A 22,257-nucleotide genomic window follows, 5' to 3' on the forward strand; every position below is an offset into this window, starting at 1 on the left:
TGAGACTATCTGAGAACAAGGCTGTAATCTTCAAAATCATGAAGACTACGGAGAGGGCAAAGGTAGTCACAGAACAATGAGTCAGATGAACTAAGCCTGGGAACCAGAAAACCAAACAGATACTTTGTGTAGAGGGCTCTAAACTTGGTACCCTTAGAACAGGTCAAAATTATGAAGAAGTTTAAAAGGGTTTAAAAAATACATAAATAAAAGTTTCTAAAATACTCAAGGTGTCTACTTATAAAGTCTATGCCATGAAAGACAATCATACTCCTTTACTAAATACAGTTTGGTGACAGACACAGGCTACTAGACAGAGTAAAACTTGTGTCTGAAAAATACTCAGGTTCTTCTGATGGGTGTGGTTGCTTGCATGTGTGTGAGCATAAATGTGTTTTAACAAGAGTATTATCTATTTATTTGATCAATCTTAGATTATTTGCATTATTATGATTATGAGTTTTGTCTAAATTTTTCCACTAATTTTGCCACTCAGTATCATTTAATGGTTTTCCACGAACCTGGGAGTTTCTCAAAAGAAGTATACTGCTCATAAAGCAAGTGAACTCTGGGACTGTTACTTCTGTATTTTAAAGTTCCTTTTCCTAAGATTCTGAGATCGCTTATCTGGTCACATTTCTGTGGAAGCCCTTTCTTTTTCCCATCCAGAGGGCTACCTCAATGGATTGGTTATTCTATACCCCCAAGCTGTGGTTCTGGAAGCATGGAGTTGGAGAAGCACCGACTTTGCTCTAATGATATCACAGAGACTTCCAGAATGCCAGGGAAAGCCTGAGGCTAGCCACAAATATTCAGCTTGTCTTGAACAAGTCTTCTCTCAAAACTATTGTCTTTGTGTTTCTGCGAATGATGTAACTTGTCTGAAACACCCACCTGTCCAAGGCATCATGGGAGTTATGTCGGTTGAGCACCACCCTACCATAATTTTCATCTCTGTAAAGAAAGAACAAAACTAAGTCACCTGGAGAGTTACCACAGTATTTGGTACACACTAAACAAGGGAGACAGCAAAGAGCTCACTATTTAGAGCAAGGTTAATTCATTTTATTTCAGGCATAAGAACACAACCATACATTTGTTTTTACCAGTCTCCCCTTGAAAGAGCATGGTGAAAAGAAACAAGTTTGTCAGTGCAAATGATCATTATTCTTATATATCCCATGAGATTTCCATGTGATTCAACAATGGGATGAGTGGGTTTTTTTTTTTCCTATCGGAGTGTGGGAACATGTATGTGGACATCAACTTTGTGTACATTATAAGAGTCAGTTTCTGCAGGAAGGCAAAAGGTTTCACAAACATGTCTTAAATTTAATTAAGTCCTTTATACCTATATATTTTCATCTGATGGACCTCATAGTTTGCCTTGACAAAAAGCAGGAAAATAAGTACCAACATTTATGGTTAAGGAGGCCAATCATTCACAGCAGATTTGGCCCATTTGAACCATGAGAACTGTTTGGTCCTTAAAATAATCCTATGAATTAGGCAAAGAAGACCCTGTCATGCCCAATTCACAGAAGAAAAAACTGCTCAGAGATTTTGTGGTTTTCTTAAGACCAAAAGGTTCGTAAGTGAAGGCATCGATGTAGGACCCAGATCTTTCTATTTCAAACCTTTGCTTTTTCTCCTAGTTAACCCTTTATATATAACCCTTACTACATACATAGACCTTCATACATAAAATCCCAAACCCTTTCTTACTTTGTACAGCAGACCTGAAAGTACAGGCAACTTTAGGAAATGTCAAAACATGTAGTAGAGCTTTTGGCCCTGAACTTTTTTCATGTTAACCCAACCAAACCTGAAATACCGCATTACTCCTGGTTCTGCTCCCCTAATGTTACTCAACACTCCGGAACTATTTGTAATAAAGCTATACAAGAAACTGTGGTAGATAATTAAAAAGAAAAATGAACAGTGAAACTGAAACAATTCCAGCAAATTTACGCCCTCAAAAATCCCAAGAGAACATTTCCATCTCTCTTGGTATCCATTCCCTAAACTTGTGAGAGAGTAGCAGACACGGGACACATTCTGACCTGAAGAAGAATCATAACACACAGCCCAGACCTGGGCCAGTAGGAGTGGGGAAAGCATCAGAGCCCATTTTCCCTTCATTCAGCAGCTGCCATATCATCCAACTTGGCTTCCCTGGCCCTTTACAAATGAGGCATCCTTGGCATAAAACCATCATTCCTACCAATTATAATTTGTCTTAGACATTTCTATCCTCACACATCTGTGCAAATATTTGCAACACAGAATTTATGATTCACGTTTGACATCACTCTGCCACTATGGAAAAATAGAAGTGCCGTATTGGGCTTTGACAGAAGTAGTAAATGTGTGTTACTAAAGGAAATGGTTGTTGTCCAAGAACGTCAACTCTGAAAGTCAATGTGAGTCTCTAAATACCTCTATATTCCCTTAAAATAATAAGATTTAGTAACAGGAATTAATAGACATCTTCATTTAACAGTCACAAGTATGTTCCTCAGATAACCATATATGGGCAGTTCAGTAGAATGTTTAGAGTAAGTATCCTGTAATGTTGAGCTTCTCAACTTCACCACTAGGACACTATGGGGTGACAATTTTGTGTTGTGGGGAGCGCCCTGTGCATTGGGGGATGTTTAGTGGTATCCATGGCCTCTACCCACTAGATGTCAGGAGTACTCCCTAATTTTGATAACTGGAAATGTCTCCAGCTCTTACCAAACATCCCCTGGGGATAAAACTGTCCTTCGATGAGAACCACTGGTGTAACAGAAAGACAATGGGTCATGTTAAAAATCTCAACTCCAGGGGCGCCTGGGTCGCTCAGTGTGTTAAAGCCTCTGCCTTCCGCTCAGGTCATGATCCCAGGGTCCAGGGATCGTGCCCCGCATCAGGCTCTCTGCTCAGCGGGGAGCCTGCTTCCCTTCCTCTCTCTCTGCCTGCCTTTCTGCCTGCTTCTGATCTCTGTCTTTCAAATAAATAAATTTAAAAAAAATTAAAAAAATAAAAATAAAAATCTCAACTCCATCACTTAACAGCTGTGTGGATTGGACAAGTTACTTAACTCTTCTGAGCCTCAGATTCCTCTTCTACAAAATAGAGGACATAATAATACCTACCTTGTGTGATTTGTGAGATTTAAAGATGCTTTTTATGTAAAGTATGTACCTATATGTAAGAGGGCATCTTAAAACCTATGCATACGTATATGTGTGATTTATAATAAATATATATGGGCTGGACAAATGTTTATTGTAAATCTATGCTGACAATGAGACAATACGCCTGTAATTGTTTTCAGATCTGTAACACTGAGCTAGTAGAAGCAATGCTCAACACAGACAAAACATTCTTGATGGTAAATGTTTTCCCTTGCAAAGTAATACCGCTATCTAGAGATATATGACCCCTGGGACTAAAATGTATTGATTTCACTTGCACATATAGGAATTTTAGATAAATTATTATTAAATTTGTAAATTAGGAATCATGCTATTATTTGTTTATTTCAACTGACATGATGAATATACATGAGGAGGCTCCCTGCCATGCATTAAATAGTACCTGTTGGGAAACTGGAAAGTCATGTTCTTTTCAATTGTCAAATAGACACAAACACCCATGCTAGTTGTAACAATGAAACTCTGCTTTTTCTCCCTAATGACTCACATGCTCTTTGTTATGTAAATCATAAAAATGGTAGAAATATTCCTGAAAATCTGAAAGCCAATGTATGCCTATTAAACCAAACATTAGGCTATGCAACAAAGTGTTTTAAGGAAAGAACCTGCTTTCCAGATGGCCACTAGCTTCCCAGCTGGAGAACAGCTCTACTTGTCCACCCACCCCCTCCTCTCCACACTCTCTTACTTCTCTTCTTCCGGACGTTTCTTTATCCAGCTGTTGTCCTGTAAGAAAGTCCTTCTTTTGTTCACGTCATGAAAACCCTGTTGCCTCAATGTTGTCCCCTGAGAGGTATTCTTCATATCTATCAACAGAAAAATGAAAAAAAAAGAGAGATGTAATTGTATGGGGTCAAGTGTGAGTTTGTTAACCTGGGTGTCTTGAGAGGCCTGATTGGCCATCATCTATCTCCTAGGCTGACAAGTTCAGCACTGTTTCAAAATATGATGCTCTGGTAGGAGAGGACAAATAGCACACCCCAGCATCAGAGATAACATATAAAATTGCTCAGGTGCCAAGTGAAACTGCCAGGGCAGCTCATGATGTCCTGTGCTGCACCCGGGAATAGAGAACTATGGGTGTGGGATAAACAAAGCCACGGTTTGGTGGGTTGGCGATTTCATTCCAAAAAAAAAAAAAAATATATATATATATACATATATATATATATATATATATATATATATATGCGCTTCAGAAGTATATACAAGGAAAAAATGTACACACAAGGCTTTTTTACAATGTACCTAGTAAATGATAGTCAAGAAGTCCCGGTGCTTTTGATTATAAGTAACTTAATTCTTTTTTTTTTTTTTTAAGATTTTATTTATTCACTTGACAGAATGAGAGAGATCACAAGTAGGCAGAGACACAGGCAGAGGAAGAGAGGGAAGAAGGCTCCCTGCCAAGATGAGAGCCCGATTCTGGGCTCAATCCCAGGACCCCGAGACCATGGCCTGAGCCAAAGGCAGAGGCTCAACCCACTGAGCCACCCAGGCGCCCCGTAACTGAATTCTTTAACCTCAGGGTAGTCAGAAGCACAGAATGTCCCACACACAAAAGAACATTTTTATTGATTAAAAAAAAATCTTTGCATTGCAATTACATGAGTAAAAGTTACAGCACTCCTACTTTTTCTCTAAGCCTTACATTGACCAATGCTAATTAAGTTAGACTGTTGCTTTTAAGCATTCCATATCTATGTAAAAGAATTAAGAGCTATACGTTGTTTTTCTCAGATTTTTAAGTTTTCTGAGTAAGGAAAATATTATCTACATTACCATTTCCTGTGGAAGAAATTTTTCGCGAGGTAAAACTGGACATGCTGGCTTCCAGTAAGGATCTACAAAAAAAATAAGGAGGGGAAAAAATACACTGACTTCAAGAATCTATAAGTGATTTTTTCATTGGTAATGACATTTTCCAAGGACATTAAGAAAGTCCCATGACCTGGTATCAGGAATACATGACATCAAGTGTCCCCTAAGAACCTGAGAGTTCTTCTATTCCAATGTATTTATTTTACAGATGTAGAAATTGAGGCCAAGAGCAGCTGATGTCCCCTATGTTATTATAACAAGCAATCGGCTGAATGAGGCCATCAATTAACTCATTTATTCAATCAATAAATAGGCATTGGGTGCTTAGAGTATGGTTGACCCTAAGCCAGGAGCTGGAGACAAGAAGATGAATACGAGAAATGTCTGGTCAAGTCTATAGGGAGATAGAGACATGGAATTCACAGAAAAATATGCAGAGTACCTGTGGGGAAGCCAAAGTGAACTCAGGGCTGCATTACGACTTTGTGAGTCCTAGGCACTTTTGCTTTCATAGGCTTCTTCTTTCACAAACACAGATACACACAGACACACACAGGCACACACACAGACATACACACACACATGCCCACACAGTTAAAAAATTATATTTTGTGATTGTTAGTATAAAGATGAAAAATAACTCAGGCTGGCTTACTTAGCAGACTTTCATTATTATAATATTCATTTTTTTCTTCTCTTGTTAAAAGGAATTAAAATTAGAACGTTTTTGTAGGCCCCCAAAAGTAACATAGGCCTTAGGCACTGCTTTTTCTGTTTAATGGTTAAGTTGGTCCTGGTTTCCCTGAATGTGAGATTTTCAGTTTTAAAACTGAAAAAGTCCTGAGCAAATGGGGATGGCTGGTCCCCTAGGTGGGGTAGTATGTTTTTTGCAGAATCTGTCCAACTGTACAATGGATGAAATCACAGAAGGACATTAGATCTCAAGTCCGAGGCAAGTCATAGGCTGAGCTTTATCACATCAAAGTTCTGTAATTGGGGGGTGCCTGGTGGCTCAGTAGGTTAACCACCTGCTTTTGTCTCAAAAGCTCAAGTCATGATCCTGGAGTTGGCCTCCCTACTCAGCTTCTCCCTCTCCTCCTCTCCCTCTCCTCCTCCCTCTCCTCCTACCCCTTCCCCATGCTTGTGCACATGCAGTCTTTCTCTCTGTCTCAAAAAAATAAATAAAATCTTTTTTAAAAAGCTCTATAATTGAACCACATAATCTCCCTGTAAAATGGGTTAATGAAACCTGCCATCTTAGGTTTGTGATGATTAAAAATAATGTACACAAACATCAATCATTAAACTTTAAGTGCTAGTCCAATTTAAGACCATACTGTCAGGAAGCTGTTCATAGGTATAACTTAGGGGTTCTAAAAGCCCCTCTCACATTCTGATGCAAAAGTATCTCCTACAATAACTTGCCATAGGACCTGATCATATCATTTTTCTTGGGACCTTCTCTTAGAATGTCCACACCCCTACCCTGGAGTAGGTGAGAAGTGGAATGTATTGGTGCTCAGACCAGGTCCTGTCTACCTATCTCATGTCTGGCACTATGGACTCATGATTGCTGGTGGGGTTACCTGGTTACACACCCTCCCCACACACTACAACTTACAGCCAATGGTTGAATGACCTAGGGTAAAATGTGAATCTGGTGCCCCAAGGTAGAGCCAATTTCTGCAGGTGATTTATGCTTCAGAGCTCACTATGGGATCAGACTGAAGCTAAACTTACAGAGAACATATCCTTGCTCAGCCCCTTCCTCTGCCTCTACTTCCTGCTTCCCTTTCTCCTCTCTCCTGAGAGATTACCCTCAGTAAGTTACAGGCACCCACATTCCTCTCAGGCACTGCTTTTAGGAACCCAACCTAACACCACCACTACTACCAGAAGGTAGAAAGATCTGCATTTAAAGGATGCTATTTGCTGACTGTTACTTTGAGTGTGTCATAGTCCAGCTCCCTCATCTATCAAACGAGGTGAAAAAGCTGTTTTGAAGATCAAATTGGATGACATTTGTAAAGTGTTTAATTATTGCCCAACACACTGAAAGCACTCAATTTTTTAAAAGATTTATTTATCTGAGAAAGAGCATGAGCAGGGGATTGGGCAGAGAGGGAGAAGCAGACATCCTGCGGAGCAGGGAGCCTCCCAATATGGAACTTGATCGCAGACCTCCGGGATCATGACCTGAGCCAAAGGCAGACACTTGACCAACTGAACCGCCCAGGCACCCCATCAAAATGCTCAGTTTTTAAACTCATGCCTCTATCATCTTGGAAGCAGAGAACAAAGACATAAGGCAGGTGTGTTTGGGTGTAGAGAGGGGAAGGAACAGCCTTAAACTTGGGACACTGGGCATGCAGGGAGTGTGGGCAGCCTCTGGCTAGCTGTGTTTGAAGGTCACCAAAATTTGGCAGAAGAGGGTGGGAAAGAGGCAATGTGAGGACAAACTTCAATCTCAACTATTTGTTCATTTCCCCCTCAGTCTGGCCCAGCTTATCTGGGCTCTTGGCTAACCTTCTGCTTCTCAATGGACTCCAATAAATTTTCTTTCTGAGCTTGTAAAGACCTAGAGAGCTCATAGCTGATTGAACTGAGATTCTGCAGTGGACAAAATGCTGAATGTATATTTGATGATACATTTGCAAAGACTGAAAATTACGTGTAAGTCACAGGGCAAGGTAAATGGAGAAGAGGTATTTTCATAATTATCTATTGGCCTATCTCTACCAAAAAACTGAGTGTCCCAGGGGTAAAACGTGAGTCTTTCCCTTTTGTATATCCTGGGTCTGGGGCAGAGTAGATGCTCCTCAGGTGCTTGTTATGGGCTGAATATGTGTCCCCCAAAGCTGATATGTCGAAGCCCAGTACCCAGTACCTCAAGTTATGACTGTGTTTGGAGGCAGAGCCTTTAAAGAGATGATTAAGTTATAATGAGGCCATTAAGTAGGTCCTCATCCAACCTTCTCATGACTGTATAAGAGAGGAATTTTGGACACACACAGAGAGATGCCAGGGATGTATGTGTACAGAGAAAAGGCCATGTGAGGACACGGAAAGTGGCCATCTGCAAGCCACGGAGAGAGACCACAAGAGAAAGCAAACCTGACAGCACCCTGATCTTGGACTTGTAGCCTCTAGTTCTCTTCTAGAACTATGAAACTATACATTTCTGTTGTTTAAGTCAATAGTCTATGGGCTTTTGTCATGGCAGACCTAGCAAATAAATAGAGTGCTTACGGGAAAAGTGATTTAAATATTCTTAAAACAGGTCATTCAAAGAGCTCTGTGTCACACTGTCTCTGACCTGTGCCCTTTGTGTCATCAACTGTCCTACTGCTGGGGCCATAATAGCACCTGTTCTGAATGGGGCACTCCCCAGGCATTGTCTCATCCTCATCCTACACTCTGTGAGATAGCTATTATCTCCATCTCCCAGACAGGACATCTGAAGCTCAGGGAGAGGATGTAACACACCTAAGGTGGGAAGAGGCAGAATCTGCCTTCTAAACCAAAGCCACCTCTTTCTACAGAAACTGGCAATAAGGCTCATACGGAGTGACTGCAAGACTGGACCAGTGCACTGACATCAGCGTGAGAGGAAAGGGAGACCCCAGCGGCCCCCACCTGACTCCTGACATCTCAGGCTTCAGAAGTGCTATGAGCTCTGCCCGCAGTGCCCAGCAGGAGAACCTGGACAGTGTCTGCAGCAGACAAGGCCTCACAGAGCAGGCTTCTCTGGGTGCTCTCTGATAGTCTCTTGGTTATGGACAGACGTCTATGCAAACACATGTACAGGAATGATCATAACAGCATGCAAAACAGCCAAAAAGTGGAAACAGCATAAACGCCCATGGATGGATGAATGGGCAAAGAGCACGTGGTATACAACAGGAATGTGCTACACTCATACATTTTACTCAGCAATTTTTCAAAAAATGAAGTTTTGGTACATACTATAACATGAATGAAGCTTGACACATGCTCATGAGGGAAGCCAGACATAACAGACCACATGCGTATGGTTCTAAATGGATGTTATTTTTTAGATTTTCTTTGAGGTTCTACCATATCTCACCTCAATTCTCTCCCAAGCAAGTCTTCTGCTGTCCCTTTAAGTTCTGCTGGTTAAGGAGGAGCATTCAGACAAGAATAATACTTTAGATGCTTTTATATTAATTTATAATTTATCCCATTTGATTTCCACAACATTTAAGAGTGATATAATTCCACAACAACACGGATGGACTTAGAGGGCATTATGCTAAGTGAAATAAGTCAGAGAAGAAAGACAAATACGATATGATTTCACTTATATGTGGAATCTAATACAAACAGACAAATAAACAAACAGAGACAGAGTAATAAATACAGGGAACAAACTGGTGATTGCCAGAAGGGAGGGGGATAGTGGGGTGGACAAAATAGATGAAGGCGATTAAGAATTATAAACTTCCAGCTGTAAAATAAATAATAAGTCACTAAGGTAAAAGGTAGAGCATAGGGAATATAGCCCATAATACAGAATAACACTGTATGACGACAGATGGGGACTGCACTTACAGTGGTGAGCACTAACACAAAGAATTGTCAAAATCACTACGTTCTATACCTGAAACACATTGTAGGACAACTATACCTCAGTTAAAAAAAAAAAAATTAGAGTGATACAATTCCTACCTCACAGAGACAGAAGCAAAGACTCAGATCGAGTAACTAATGAGTGGAAAAGCTGAGACTCAACCTGAGGCTTTCTAACTGGAGGCTCATCATTTTTTCCTCTATACCAGGGACTCCCACATCGTCAGCACTTCCTGCAAAGTTGTACAGAGAAAAGCAGGTATTTCCTCTTTACCTTATATTTAGAGAATGGCTCTAATCAGATCCAACATTCTGCTAGAGGGACTGACATTTTCTTGCCTCCCATAGCATTCTCCAGAAGTCCTAGTTAAGTGGAATCAAGTGAGATAAGGCACGCATGAAGCTCATGGCCTTTTACCTCATTCTCCCTGACAATGAGTGGCCTCAGCTGTCCTGTAAACACCTCTCTGACTCCACCCCAGAGTCTCTGTAATACTTTCTAGGGAAGTTTCCTACAAACCCACTTGCTTCCTCTAGGACACCTGGTTCTATCGCATTGCCTCTTCCATGAAAGTCCCCAGGAAGAAGTTAGCCTTTTGTTCTTCATGCTTCTCTTCTCTCAAACTAGAATGTGTGCAGAAGTTAGAAGCAGCTATCATGGGACCATGGACCAACCATGAATACTAAAGTTACATACTAAGCATAGCAGAGCAGGAAGCTGAAGGAGCCTGGGCCTTGATAGAATCACAAAGCTGCCACAGTAGCCCTAGATGATCTAGCTCTTGACTTCTCCTTGCAAGAAAAAAATAAACCTCCTAGTTTGTTCAGAAGATTGCTTTTCCATATTTTTATTATATAAGATTAATGCTCTTCCTATCTGTTATGAGGTCCTTGTGGAGCAAATAGAAGGTGTAAGATGTAAAAAGCCCACAGTGGTCTACAAAATATAAGATATCCATAACACTTGGGGCACCTGGGTGGCTCAGTCATTATGCATCTGCCTTTGGCTCAGGTCATGATCTCAGGGTCCCTGTTCAGTAAGGAGTCTGCTTCTCCCTCTCTCTCTTCCTCCTCCCTGCCCACTGCTTGTGCTCTCTCTCAAAGAAATAAATAAAATCTTTTTTTTTTTAAGAGATCAGTGACTCTTTTATTAGTAAAACATTCTTTCTTGCAATATGTCTATGTGTTCAGTGTTCCTAGCAGAAGGGATCACTTGTTGAGTCCCTACTATTGCTTCAGGTTGTGCCACGTGCCTTATGAATGTTATTTTATTTAGTCCTTCCAAATGAGTACTATTAGCTCTAATTATAGGAATCCCAAACTCAGAGAGGTTAAATAACCTGCCCAAGGTCACACAGTAAGTGGCAGAACCAGGAAGTATAATTAGGTCCATATGACCACAACACCAAGGCTCTTTTGAGTACATGATACTACCTGTCGCCCTAAGTACCATGTGATATAACCCACACCAGACACAAGGAAATGCCCTGGAGTTCTGAAAAATGGAAGATAATGGAAGAGGAGCTGGGAGGAGCAGCAGCAATGAAGGGCTGCCCTAACATCTCTGGACAGCTCAGCCTCGAGCCTCACTCTTGCCTCTACACTGAAGCCATGAGTGGCCTGGCAGGATTCCTGACCGGACTCCTTGCCTGGATCTATCTCCCTTTTAGATGACTTAATGGTGCTTCATACTCTTTTTTAGCCCCGGGCTGTCCGTTGACACAAAGTAAATGAGAAAGGAACATGTAATATATTCCATTTTCAGGTGATGGTAGTTTAATAAATATGCAAGAGTTTTTTTTTTTCCTTATGAAAGTGACTAATATTATGAGAAAATAAATTTTTCTCATTAAATCTACATGTGTTCCTCTTTTTGTAAGATTTTATTTATTTATTTATTCATTTATTCATTTATTTATTTATTTGAAAGAGTGCTTGACAGCAGGGGAAGGAGCAGAGGGAGAGGGACGAGCAGACCCAATGCTGAGTGCAGCTTGATGCCATGACCCCAAAATCACAACCTGAGCAGAAACCAAGAGTTGGCTGCTCAACTGACTGAGTCACACAGTGCCCTGCATGTGTCTCTCTTATACCTCCCTCTCTTATATCTCCCTCAGCCCCACCTTCTCCTTTTCCTCCTTAGGACTTAGCGGCCATGTTGCCCTAACCATTTCCCCACATCAGCCTGTTTGGTGGCCCAGAACCATTCCTAGAAGCTCCGATCTAAAACCTCTAAGGTGTAAGACCCTGTTTCATCCATTTTTCATGCCTTGGAAAGTTTACTGCAGTGGAACTCTTTCCATCTTACCCAGAATATAAAGCAGTATTTTGTATATATGAATATTTCTTGTACTGTTATTAAAATGGATCAACAACACATGTCCTTGTGAATAACCCTTATTAATAATTAATATTAATTAAATATCCTTTTGTCAAGTGAACCAGAGATAATAAACCTCTTAAACTGATAGTGTCAAGAATACTTATAGCCAAATTTTATTTTTACGGCATTTTTAAAAGAAATTACTTATTTCAGGGACTGAAGTTTTCCTGAGTTTCAAACCTACTCAGACGCCTTTGTGTCTGTATGTCCATAAAGTGTCTAATAATGACATCCTAGTAGCCTCAGTTTGGCCAATTTGACTTATTTCTAAGTGCTGCCCTTCAGTTTCATTCCAATTAAGTTTGTAACTTTTCAGGAGAAAGATAGACTCTAACGTCAGCTTCTCAAAAATCTGTTACCAATGCATATGCCTAACAATGGCAGATAACCAATGACTGTACTTTAAATGTGGAAATTTTATGGGAAAAGATTTGGGAAAGCTGTCTGTCTCTATTACACTGGACACTACAAAAGCCTTTCTCTTTAAAGCATCGAATGCATAAGTTGAAAATTCTGATGTGAAATCATGACATCAAATCAATAAAGATAGAGGAAAAAACTTCTCAACCTCTGGCCCATCTTTCATTTCCTCTTTGTGGCCAAACCCCAGAAAGAGCTGGTTTCTACCCCATGCCTACAGTTTACACACAAAGACATCTGTCTTTAGGTTTTAGGTGAGATCACTCTTCTTAAGCTCTGAATCACAAAAGCAATCACGTTTCTTCATTCTCTTTGGGTGTATCTGAAACTATCAAACATCTCCTATTTCCTAAATTATCCTCTTTTCAGTTTCTCTTTATTTCCTTATGGTTGTTCTCAATTCCCTTCACTGTTTTCTATTTGTAATAATAGCACTTTCCCAAGAGCCTTTAGGTCCATTAGGTTAAGCCCAATCTCAGTTCCAGCTCCTCCTGTCCCAACTCTAAAATAATTTCCTGGACACTTCCTAACTGAGCTACAGTCTTTTCCTTCATCATCTGGGTCTTCTTGTCAAAATATTGTGTATCTCACTCTTCCCTTCCTACACAAGGACAAAATGTCTCTTATGTAACAAGGTCTTTACTACTCTCTGCTAATGTTCTCTTCAGAAAGACTGGGTGAGCAGAGAAACTGGAATGGGGTATAGCATAGAGGAAAGGGAATAGGAAAAGTGAGATAGAAAAGGGGAAAATAAGCTGATAAAATAGATAAGAGAAGAAAGGAGTTAAAAAAAGGAAAAATCAATGTGACTGCTGGTATTTGGGTCATGTGATAGCGTCAGCAGCATGGAGCTCTGTTTTTATATTTATATATAATACATATATATATATATATATATATATATATATATATATATAATCTCATTTAAAACCCACACACTCAAGGCTTTAAGGTTGATGCTATCATTATCTTCATTCTACACCTAAGTGAAACTGTGTGATGAATGATTTCAATGGAATCAGAAGGTAGGGCAGGAGTTGGAAATGTGGGCAGTGGGTGAAATTACTTGTTTCTGGAAAGAGGTTTTAGGATGAATAGTTTGCCCAAGGCTGCATAGCCGGTGCACAAGTTGGGATTTGACCTGGCAACAAAGTTCCTGTCCCTAGAAACCCAGGAAACAAAAAGAGGCTAGCAGGTGGAAAGTAACAGGCTAAAAGAAAGGGAAAAAAGAATGACATTTCCTCTACCATGGATCCCTGATGGACCTCAACTGAGAAAGAGATCAGACTAGGCTTTCTTGGATCATTTTACTGAAGTATAATAAGATCAGCACTGAGCCATAATTGATTATTTTAACTGCTCCAAAATCTTCCAATTTACCAAGCTTCTAATATACTTAGGCAAACTGATGTCTTTACGAAAAAGAGCAAATGTGAACACTCACCTAGGGGACATCACTATAGTGATGGAAAGTATTTAAAAGCTAATGTGAAATAAAGAAATAAAAACAGCTGGGGCGCCTGGGTGGCTCGGTGGGTTAAAGCCTCTGCCTTTGGCTCAGGTTATGGTCTCAGGGTCCTGGGATCGAGCCCTGCATCAGGCTCTCTGCTCAGCAGGGAGCCTGCTTTCTCCTCTCTCTCTGCCTGCCTTTCTGCCTACTTGTGATCTCTGTCTGTCAAATAAATAAATAAAAATCTTAAAAAAAAAAGAAATAAAAACAGCAAAAAATGGGTAAAGACTGGCAGAGGTCCACGCCCTGGTGGCATTCACCTTTGTGTATGAAAGTCTGGGTGGTTTCACAGCCCAATGATTGTGCCATACCCACTAGTCCCTGTTTCCCAGAGATCACTGGTAAGCAGGAAAAAAAACCATAGAAACTGGCAAAGAACAAATGCCATCGAATTGTTTTCTGTAGAAGAGTAAGAGGAGGCTGGTAATTACAAACCAATAAACACAAGCCTTAGCTTCTGGAAGACAAATAAAAACAAACAACCCATTACCACCCAAAAGAACATGAAATATTATGTAAGAAGAAAACAAACAGGTCTTCGTGAAGTGCAAACATTAACAGGTCCATTTAAATTAATGGATTGTGTTTAGCCTTCACATGCAGTGTAGAAGCAAATCCAGTAATTACCAGGCTGGTAAGGACTCATTTAGCCTGCTGCAATGGTTGGAAATTTGCTATTTCTTTAGTCACGCAATCTGAGCTTAGCACTGAGAAACTTGCTCACTGGTGGTGAAACAGTTCTGAACGTATGCGAGTGAAATCTTTCAGCCAGCCAGAGGTCTACAGGCCACTGGTTTTCTGGTACCCACCATAACATTTTCTGTTTGTTCTATTTTTAGTGTGAGCCCGTCACCACCTCTTTTCCACAGAATGACAGCATCGAGTTCTAGCATGAAGAGTTCTACTCTCTGGGACAATGATCTGTTTCAGTCTATAGAAGACACTGATTTAGGGCTGCCTGGGTGGCTCAGTCATTGTCATTGAGTGTCTGCCTTTGGCTCAGGTCACGATACCAGGTCCTGGGATTGAGCCCCACATCCGGCCCCCTGCTCAGTGGAAAGCCTGCTTCTCCCTCTCCCACTCCCCCTGCTTGTGCTCCTGTTCTCGCTATCTCTGTCTCTGTCAAATAAATACATGAAATCTTTAAAAAAAAAAAAAAAGACATGGATTTAATACTCATTAATAAAAATGCTATGGAATAAAAGTTATCTGTCACCTGAGCCCTTCATAAGCTATTTTCAGTTTTAGCTGAAAACATTTGTTAAATGAGTGAAGACCCAAATTCTTAACCATGGACTATGAGCCAAAACCCCATTAGTTAACATAAGTACTTTACCATGTTTCATATTCACAATGGCTCTGTCATGAGGTCATTCTTTATTACAATCTTACACTGTACTATCTTTTTTATTATACCAGTAATACATACTCAAAAGAAGATGTGAAAAGTCAAAGAAAGCACAAAGAAAAAAAAATGAGACACCTTTCATCTATATCATTATTTTCTTCCAGGGTTTTCTTTGCCTATTAGTTCCTAGCGATCGACATTTTTTCAATGTCATTAAAAATAATTAAATGATCATTTCTTCTGCAACTAAAATATATTTCATCTTATGTGTCTATGAATATAACATAACTCCTCTGGTGTTTCCAACAAAACCATACAAAAATCTTTGACCACACCTCTGATTATTTTCTTTGGATGAATCCCTAGAAGTGAAATTGCTTGCCAAGGGGTATAACTTCTAAAACCTTTTTGATCCCTATTGTCAAATCTCCTTCCTTAAAACCTATACCAGCTTATAATGCACCAGCAGTATACAAATGTCCACACATTCACCAGCATTTATAATTGTCACTTATTAATCCTTTAACAATTTAATAAATGAAAGTGGAATCACTTTACCTCAATTGCATATTTTCATGATTGTATCCATTGTTTTATTTATTTTGTGAATTCTCCAATGATTTATATTACGTGTTTCTTACTGCTCTCTTATTCTCATCATATATCAGTAATAGTAATTTTTACTTTTCCAATTTTCATTTGTCTGCTTATTCTGATTGTTTTTATCAGCAGCTTTCACTTTTCTAATTATCTTTCCCCTTATGAATTCTTTCAGTCTTTAAAAATTCCTGTAGACCATGCATGAAACTTGTTTCTGACTTCAAAATCCAAGCAATCACCAAGACCCACAACTCTGCTCCTACATATCCCTTACAGGATGTCTTTCCCTATTCGTGCTACCAATTCAAGCTACTGCAATCTGCTCACTATTTTAACAGCTTCCTCAAAATATTCCTGGTCTCTAGACTTAATCTCTTCTAACCCATTCTCTGCCAGAGAGTCACCATCTTGCTTAAAACTTTTCGGTGGTGCTCCATTTCCGTCAGGCTAAAAGCCAAGTTGTCAACAAGGCTTACAAGTCCACACACCCTCCTGTCTCATCTCTCCCCACTCCCCATTCCTCACTCAAGCTCTAGTTTCAGCCACACTAAATCACGCTAATTCCCTGAAGGCTTTATCCATTTTATCACCCTTAGGCTGTTGCTTATGCTATGCACTAGGCCCCAAACAGTCTTTGTTCTGAACCTTTCCTCACCCCTTAACTCTCTTTTCAGAAAAGACTTCTATTCATTCTTTAGGTCACATAACCTCCCAGAAGCATTCAGTGACAGCACTGTAACCTGGCCCCCACCTCCCCAGGATGAGTTAAGGGCCATACTAAGTGTTCAAATAGCAAAGAGTATCTCTTGGTAAAAACATTTACCAAACAGACTGTCTGTTTGTGTGACTGACTATTCTTCTATCCCTAGAGTGAGTACACGTGGGCACACATGTGCACGTGTGCTCACACACACACACACACACACACACACACAGACTAAATCTTGAAAACTATAAACAAGACCATTTTCTCTACAGTTGTGTTTCTAGAAACTTATTAGAGTATCTGGCACATAATCAGTTCTAGAGGGATATTTATTAGACAAATGAGATTAATTAAATGTTTATGTGTGCTTTCTTAAAATTTTTTAAAAAGTATTTTATTGTTACATGGAAACTCTATTACATATGGATTTAGTCTGGTAATGGTGAATCCCTTTCCTATTGATATGTGATTTTTCCTTTGTCACATATAAAATTCTTACATATTCTAGAATGCTTCATGACTGTCTTGTTTCAGAAAGTTGTTTTTAGTTTCTTGCAACAGAAATAACATTTTAATTACTGTCTTTTTTATAATGCATTTTAATACCAATGCAAGCACCCCTCATTAATTTCCTTTGTGTAAATTCTATCAACTATTCTAACCCACTTATTTCTTTCATATAAACTTTAAAATTATTTCCTCTAGTTCCAAAATAAATATTTTATTGGAACTTTTGATCAGAATTGCATGAATCCTATAAAATGAATTCAAAAGAGTTGACATTTATGATATTCAATCTGTCCATCTAGGGTCAGTACTCAAAGAAGCATTTACTCAAGAAATTCTTCATGTCTTACAATAAATTTCTGTGGTTTTCTAAAATTGGGTCCCACATTTTTCTCAAGGAGATTTTTTCTTTATGTTTCACATATCTTGTGCTATTGTGAAAGAAATAGTAAATATATATATTTACTACTTCTTTATATATTTATATAAAATATATTTATATATTTATTTATATTTATTTCTTTATATATATATATATTTCAATAAGAATTCTAAATTTGGGGGGCACCTAGGTGGCTCAGTCAGTTAAGGGTCTGCCTTCAGCTCAGGTCATGATTCCAGGGTCCTGGGATCGAACCCCACATCGGGCTCCCTGCTCAGCAGGGAAATCTGCTTCTCCCTCTGCCTGCTGCTCCCCCTGCTTGTGCACGCACACTACTCTCTCTCTCTCTCTCTTGCAAACAAATAAAATATTTTTTAAAAAAGATTTTTAAAAATTTTTAAAATGAATTCTAAATTTTCTTTGTATCTACTGGTGCTATGAGACATGCATGATCATACAAATTACCCTTGGTTCAAAGTAGGATCACAATTCAGTCCAAGTCTATCTGGATTCCAGCCTCACAGTTTTTTCTATACGGATTCCTTTCAAACTTTTACCTAATGACAAAAGCGGGCAGAGTTTAGGAGGACATTTTTCTGCAAAACCTTTTAAGTAAAATTAGCTCTTAGTGCATTTGTACCACGTGGCATCTGTGCATTTTCTCAAATACCACCAGTCTCTGGGATGTGTATGTTCCAGTTTGAAAAGTATGGTCTACAGTTCACTACCTCCCCCCCCAGGAGGTTCCATAAAAGGAGACTGAATTACATTTTAGGCCAGGGGAACTTTGGTCTAGAAATGCAGAATAAATTATTTAGATGCTTGGAGTTCTCAAGTATACAATTACGATGAGGATTCAGCACTGTTGGTTCTCATGTCTAGAAGTAAGCTAGTTGTCATTTAATGGGGAGCCATAAAAGGTGCTCTTCCAATTAATAATCACAATAAAAGGATGACTTGTATCCTTAATAAGTTTAGCAACTGACATAAAATGCAATCTAATAAATACAGCTGTCATTTGAGAAAGCGTCCATTTGAAGGGCCTCTCCCAAATTCTAAAATCACACAGATTTTTACAGCGATAAACTAGAAACACTTAAACATGTCTGATGAAGACTCGTGATTAAAAAGTAAACCCTGAGAAACTAATGACAGTACACAGAAATTTTACATAAAATCCTATTCCAAAATGCTCAACAAGAGAAAAGGAAATTTGATCAATCAATGGCCTGGAAGCAGATAATATCACAAGATACGCTGTGTGGGACAACAAAGATCTCCCTTGACCTCTTGGCCAAGGATTTTACCACTTTTTTCATAAAGAATGCTTCAAGTTAATGCCTGGATCACAGGGATACTCTCAGTTAAATCATGTTTACTTAAGTTGACTGCTTAGATACTGTGAATTAGATACCGCAGTCTGAGTTTAGTCATTCAAAACATATTCTTTCTGTTTTGTTGACAGAAAAATTAGTTTTTTAGGTATTTCAGTCAAAACTCCAGTGGTTAGGAAAGACATTGCAACTACAGAATGGTAGCTGAGGTAGGGATGTCACAGATGGGGAGCACCACAACCTCCAAACACATACCACATTGCCTTCCTGCAGAGGGGCTGACTGCTCCTTGGATTAAAACCCTGGGAATACAATGCTTAACAGGACGGACCCCATAAACCACAAATAAAAATGTATCTCATTATGTAATAGCCATACCACACGCACAAGTATTACTAGATAAGGAAATTCTTGTTTCCGTATCATTTTAGCTTTTTTATAAAGCCAGAGGAAAGCTCATTTATTGCTCCTACATATTTTATGTGAAAGAAATTTGAAAAATCATTGAAAAGTTCAGTAAGACAAAAATCAAGCTTCTCGTTCTGATTCTGGTAACCATGTCTTGGCAAGTTTCTCGACACTGATATGTTTCGTCTTCCTCATCTAAAAAATTCACACATTAGACGCATCTAAAAAAAAGGCTCTGCTCCATTCTTATCAGAAATTTCTGTTGCCGGAATCAAAGATTTACATGAAGCTAAAATTTAAATAAAAACCCTGACCTGTTTATCTGCATTCTGTCTAACCTGACATTTAAAATCAACCCAATGCTTTTCTAAAAATTTTTATTGATAACATTTCTCAGTTTTGTCAAACTGATTGTTCCAATAAGCCCTGGGGTACGACAGATATCAGGAAGACCACATTTGCTTTATAAACTGTGGAAGTGATAGCCGGTTTTAAATTTGATCCCCTTTACTGAAAAGTAAACTTAAAATACACAAATGCTGTGCTTTAGCTTTCTGATTACTATAAATGTTTGAAAGCCAGGTTATAAAATTCCTCAGTAAACCTTTGGGAATTGAGCTCTAAACCCCTCTGAGACACACATGACCTGGTCAGCAATGGGAAGCAATGAGAAGGCTAGAACTTAAGGCAGAGCCTCAAGGTTCTTGGGCAGGAGACCCTCCTCTAGTGGGCACAGAGCTACTACTTGCAAACTGCATGTATCCAGGAGTTTGAGTCCCAAGGCTCTATGTCATAAATGGAAACAGTGGAGAAAAAAACATGAGTCAGACAAGTCAGCTTTGTTATCAATTATAAAGGAAAGCCTGGTTAGAATAATTTTTCTAATCCTATCAAAGAATCAGTTTCTAAAGCCAATTTTCAGGACTAGAATATGAATAGAGGTTGAAAATTGCCCCCCATCTACATTAACCAATTCTTGGGTTAGAACTCAGGATATAACATAGACAAGTTGGCCAAATATACATGAATGCCTGGAGGACATTATGTGCCCCCCCCACCTGCTGCCAGCTCATACCACCCTGCTTTATTCCTTGGTACACTGTGCAAGAAATGTGGTTTTTCTTATTTGGGGTAGAAGAAGAGGTAGAGGGGGTATGGGCTTGTCATCTCCCCCTCACAGCTCAGTGCTTGCAATGTTTTTAGCAGTCAAGGAAAACAAATCCGTAAAATAATGGAGCACACTATAAAAGCATCATCTGTGAAAACAGGGAGGTCCTCTTAAAAAATGTTTTTATAGTCACTTGCGAAATAGAATTGCCTTGAAGAAGTTACTACCCTTATGGGTGATCGGATTCACCAGCTGACAGCTCCCACACGGAAACTCAAAGAGGCTTTCATTTTTCTGCTACCCATAATTGTGTTAAGTTGCAGAGAAGTTAAAAGGCAATGCCATCTCAAATCACAAGAAGCAGCAGAGCTGTTGACAAGCAGAACAGCCCCTTGGGAGCTGTCGAAATTTAACTGGAGAAACGACAAAGTTAATACAGTAAGTTTTCATTGTAGTCATTTGCAAAAAACACAGGGAAAGTAATACAAGGAAAGCAGATAAATTTATGTTTGCAAATATCATTCAACTTACCTCTCTTCAGGCAAAAACCAGGACCTTTTGTCTAAACTGTCTGCAGCGATTCCCCAGGTGGATCCTGCTGAAACTAATGTGTACCCAGAGTTAAATGAGTGTCCTTTCCACCTCTACTTGACTGTGTTAATGAATAGTTCTGCGGCTTCTCCCTCAGTGGCTGAGTCACCCAGGGAGGAGGTGGGTGGTGTGAAAGAGGGTGTCACCTTATATAAATACCAATTCAATTAAAACAGGCTCACTCATGGACCTACTGTCTCTGTTTGGCGAATTCTTGTTCTAAGTTATGGCCTCGTTATGCCAAAAAGAATGTACTCCTGTTATCGCCCTTTTAATTGATATCAACAATACACAGAACAAGGAGGCATAGTACCCCATCCATTTTGGATTCTCTTTTTTTTTTTAAGTTTTTTTTTTAATTTATTTATTTGACAGAGAGAAATCACAAGTAGGCAGAGAGGCAGGCAGAGAGAGAGGGGGAAGCAGACTCCCTGCGGAGCAGAAAGCCCGATGCGGGGCTCGATCCCAGGACCCCGGGATCATGACCTGAGCCGAAGGCAGAGGTTAACCCACTGAGCCACCCAGGCACCCCCCATTTTGGATTATCTTAAAAAGCAAAACAAAAACTTAAGGTAGGGAGAGGTTTTCTCTATCTACCCATAGTGGCTGGAAGGCTGGGGCACTGAGGCACAACACAAGAGGCACACTGCTCACGGGAACCATATCCTTTAGGAGAGAGAAGGCCTTTGAAATTCTGAAATCAGAAACTAAGAAAGGACACAAATTCTATACATGGGATATTTTTATAAAACCATCAGAGGAAACAAGCATTATGAAATGTAAGAATTCTGATCCTTTCATTATTCCAACGTAGATAACAACGTGAAAGAGACACTTGGAACGTCTTTCACATCTAAGGGCAGAAGTAGACTCTAGTGTCAACCCCTGCTCCGCAGAGGAAGCAACAACATAGAAAAGCCATGCTTGGTGGGGGTTCCCATTATAGGGTCTGAAATGTACCTTCCATCGTAGCCAGGGAAACTTTACAAGAAGCTCAGCAAACCTGGGACGTTGCCAAGCAAAGCCAAGTCATTAGAACTTCCTGGGTCATCTTTATTCATTCGTCATACCAACAATTAACCAAATCCTCCCAATTTCAAGACAGCTCCTGAAAACTACAGGCCAGCTGAGCTGTAGTCACAGAAATGACCATAACAACAAGTAGAAAAATGTTCAGAATGGAAGGCACAGACAATTGTAGTATGCAGTCATTATACTCTGGGACACCACTTCCTTAATAGGCCCTTTTTCTGGGCTGAAGAATTTGAAAATCTAAAATGGAAATTTTCTTTAAAAGTAACATACTGGGGCGCCCGGGTGGCTCAGTGGATTAAGCCTCTGCTTCC

At 39.6% G+C, this 22,257-nt stretch overlaps 1 protein-coding gene across 5 annotated transcripts in view; it reads right to left on the bottom strand.

Annotated features, from left to right (window-relative positions):
- SCEL (sciellin) overlaps positions 1-21,035 on the bottom strand; it is a 105,028-nt gene extending 83,993 nt beyond the window's left edge. For 3 of the 5 annotated variants that reach the window (XM_032864194.1, XM_032864191.1, XM_032864189.1), the window contains exons 1-4: positions 20,852-21,034; positions 4,986-5,047; positions 3,892-4,009; positions 895-954 (exon numbers count right to left, since the gene is read on the bottom strand). In XM_032864194.1, coding sequence (XP_032720085.1) covers positions 895-954; positions 3,892-4,009; positions 4,986-5,028 — 221 coding nt within the window. In that variant the 5' untranslated portion in view covers positions 5,029-5,047; positions 20,852-21,034. Of the gene's footprint in view, positions 1-894; positions 955-3,891; positions 4,010-4,985; positions 5,048-20,851 lie in introns of all 5 variants that reach the window. The other 2 variants (XM_032864190.1, XM_032864193.1) reach the window with 2 other exon arrangements.
- Positions 21,036-22,257: the final 1,222 nt, after the last annotated feature.

This window comes from Lontra canadensis, unplaced genomic scaffold, assembly GCF_010015895.1.
Source record: "Lontra canadensis isolate GAN:19392208 unplaced genomic scaffold, GSC_riverotter_1.0 scaffold26, whole genome shotgun sequence".
Lineage (NCBI taxonomy): Eukaryota > Metazoa > Chordata > Mammalia > Carnivora > Mustelidae > Lontra > Lontra canadensis.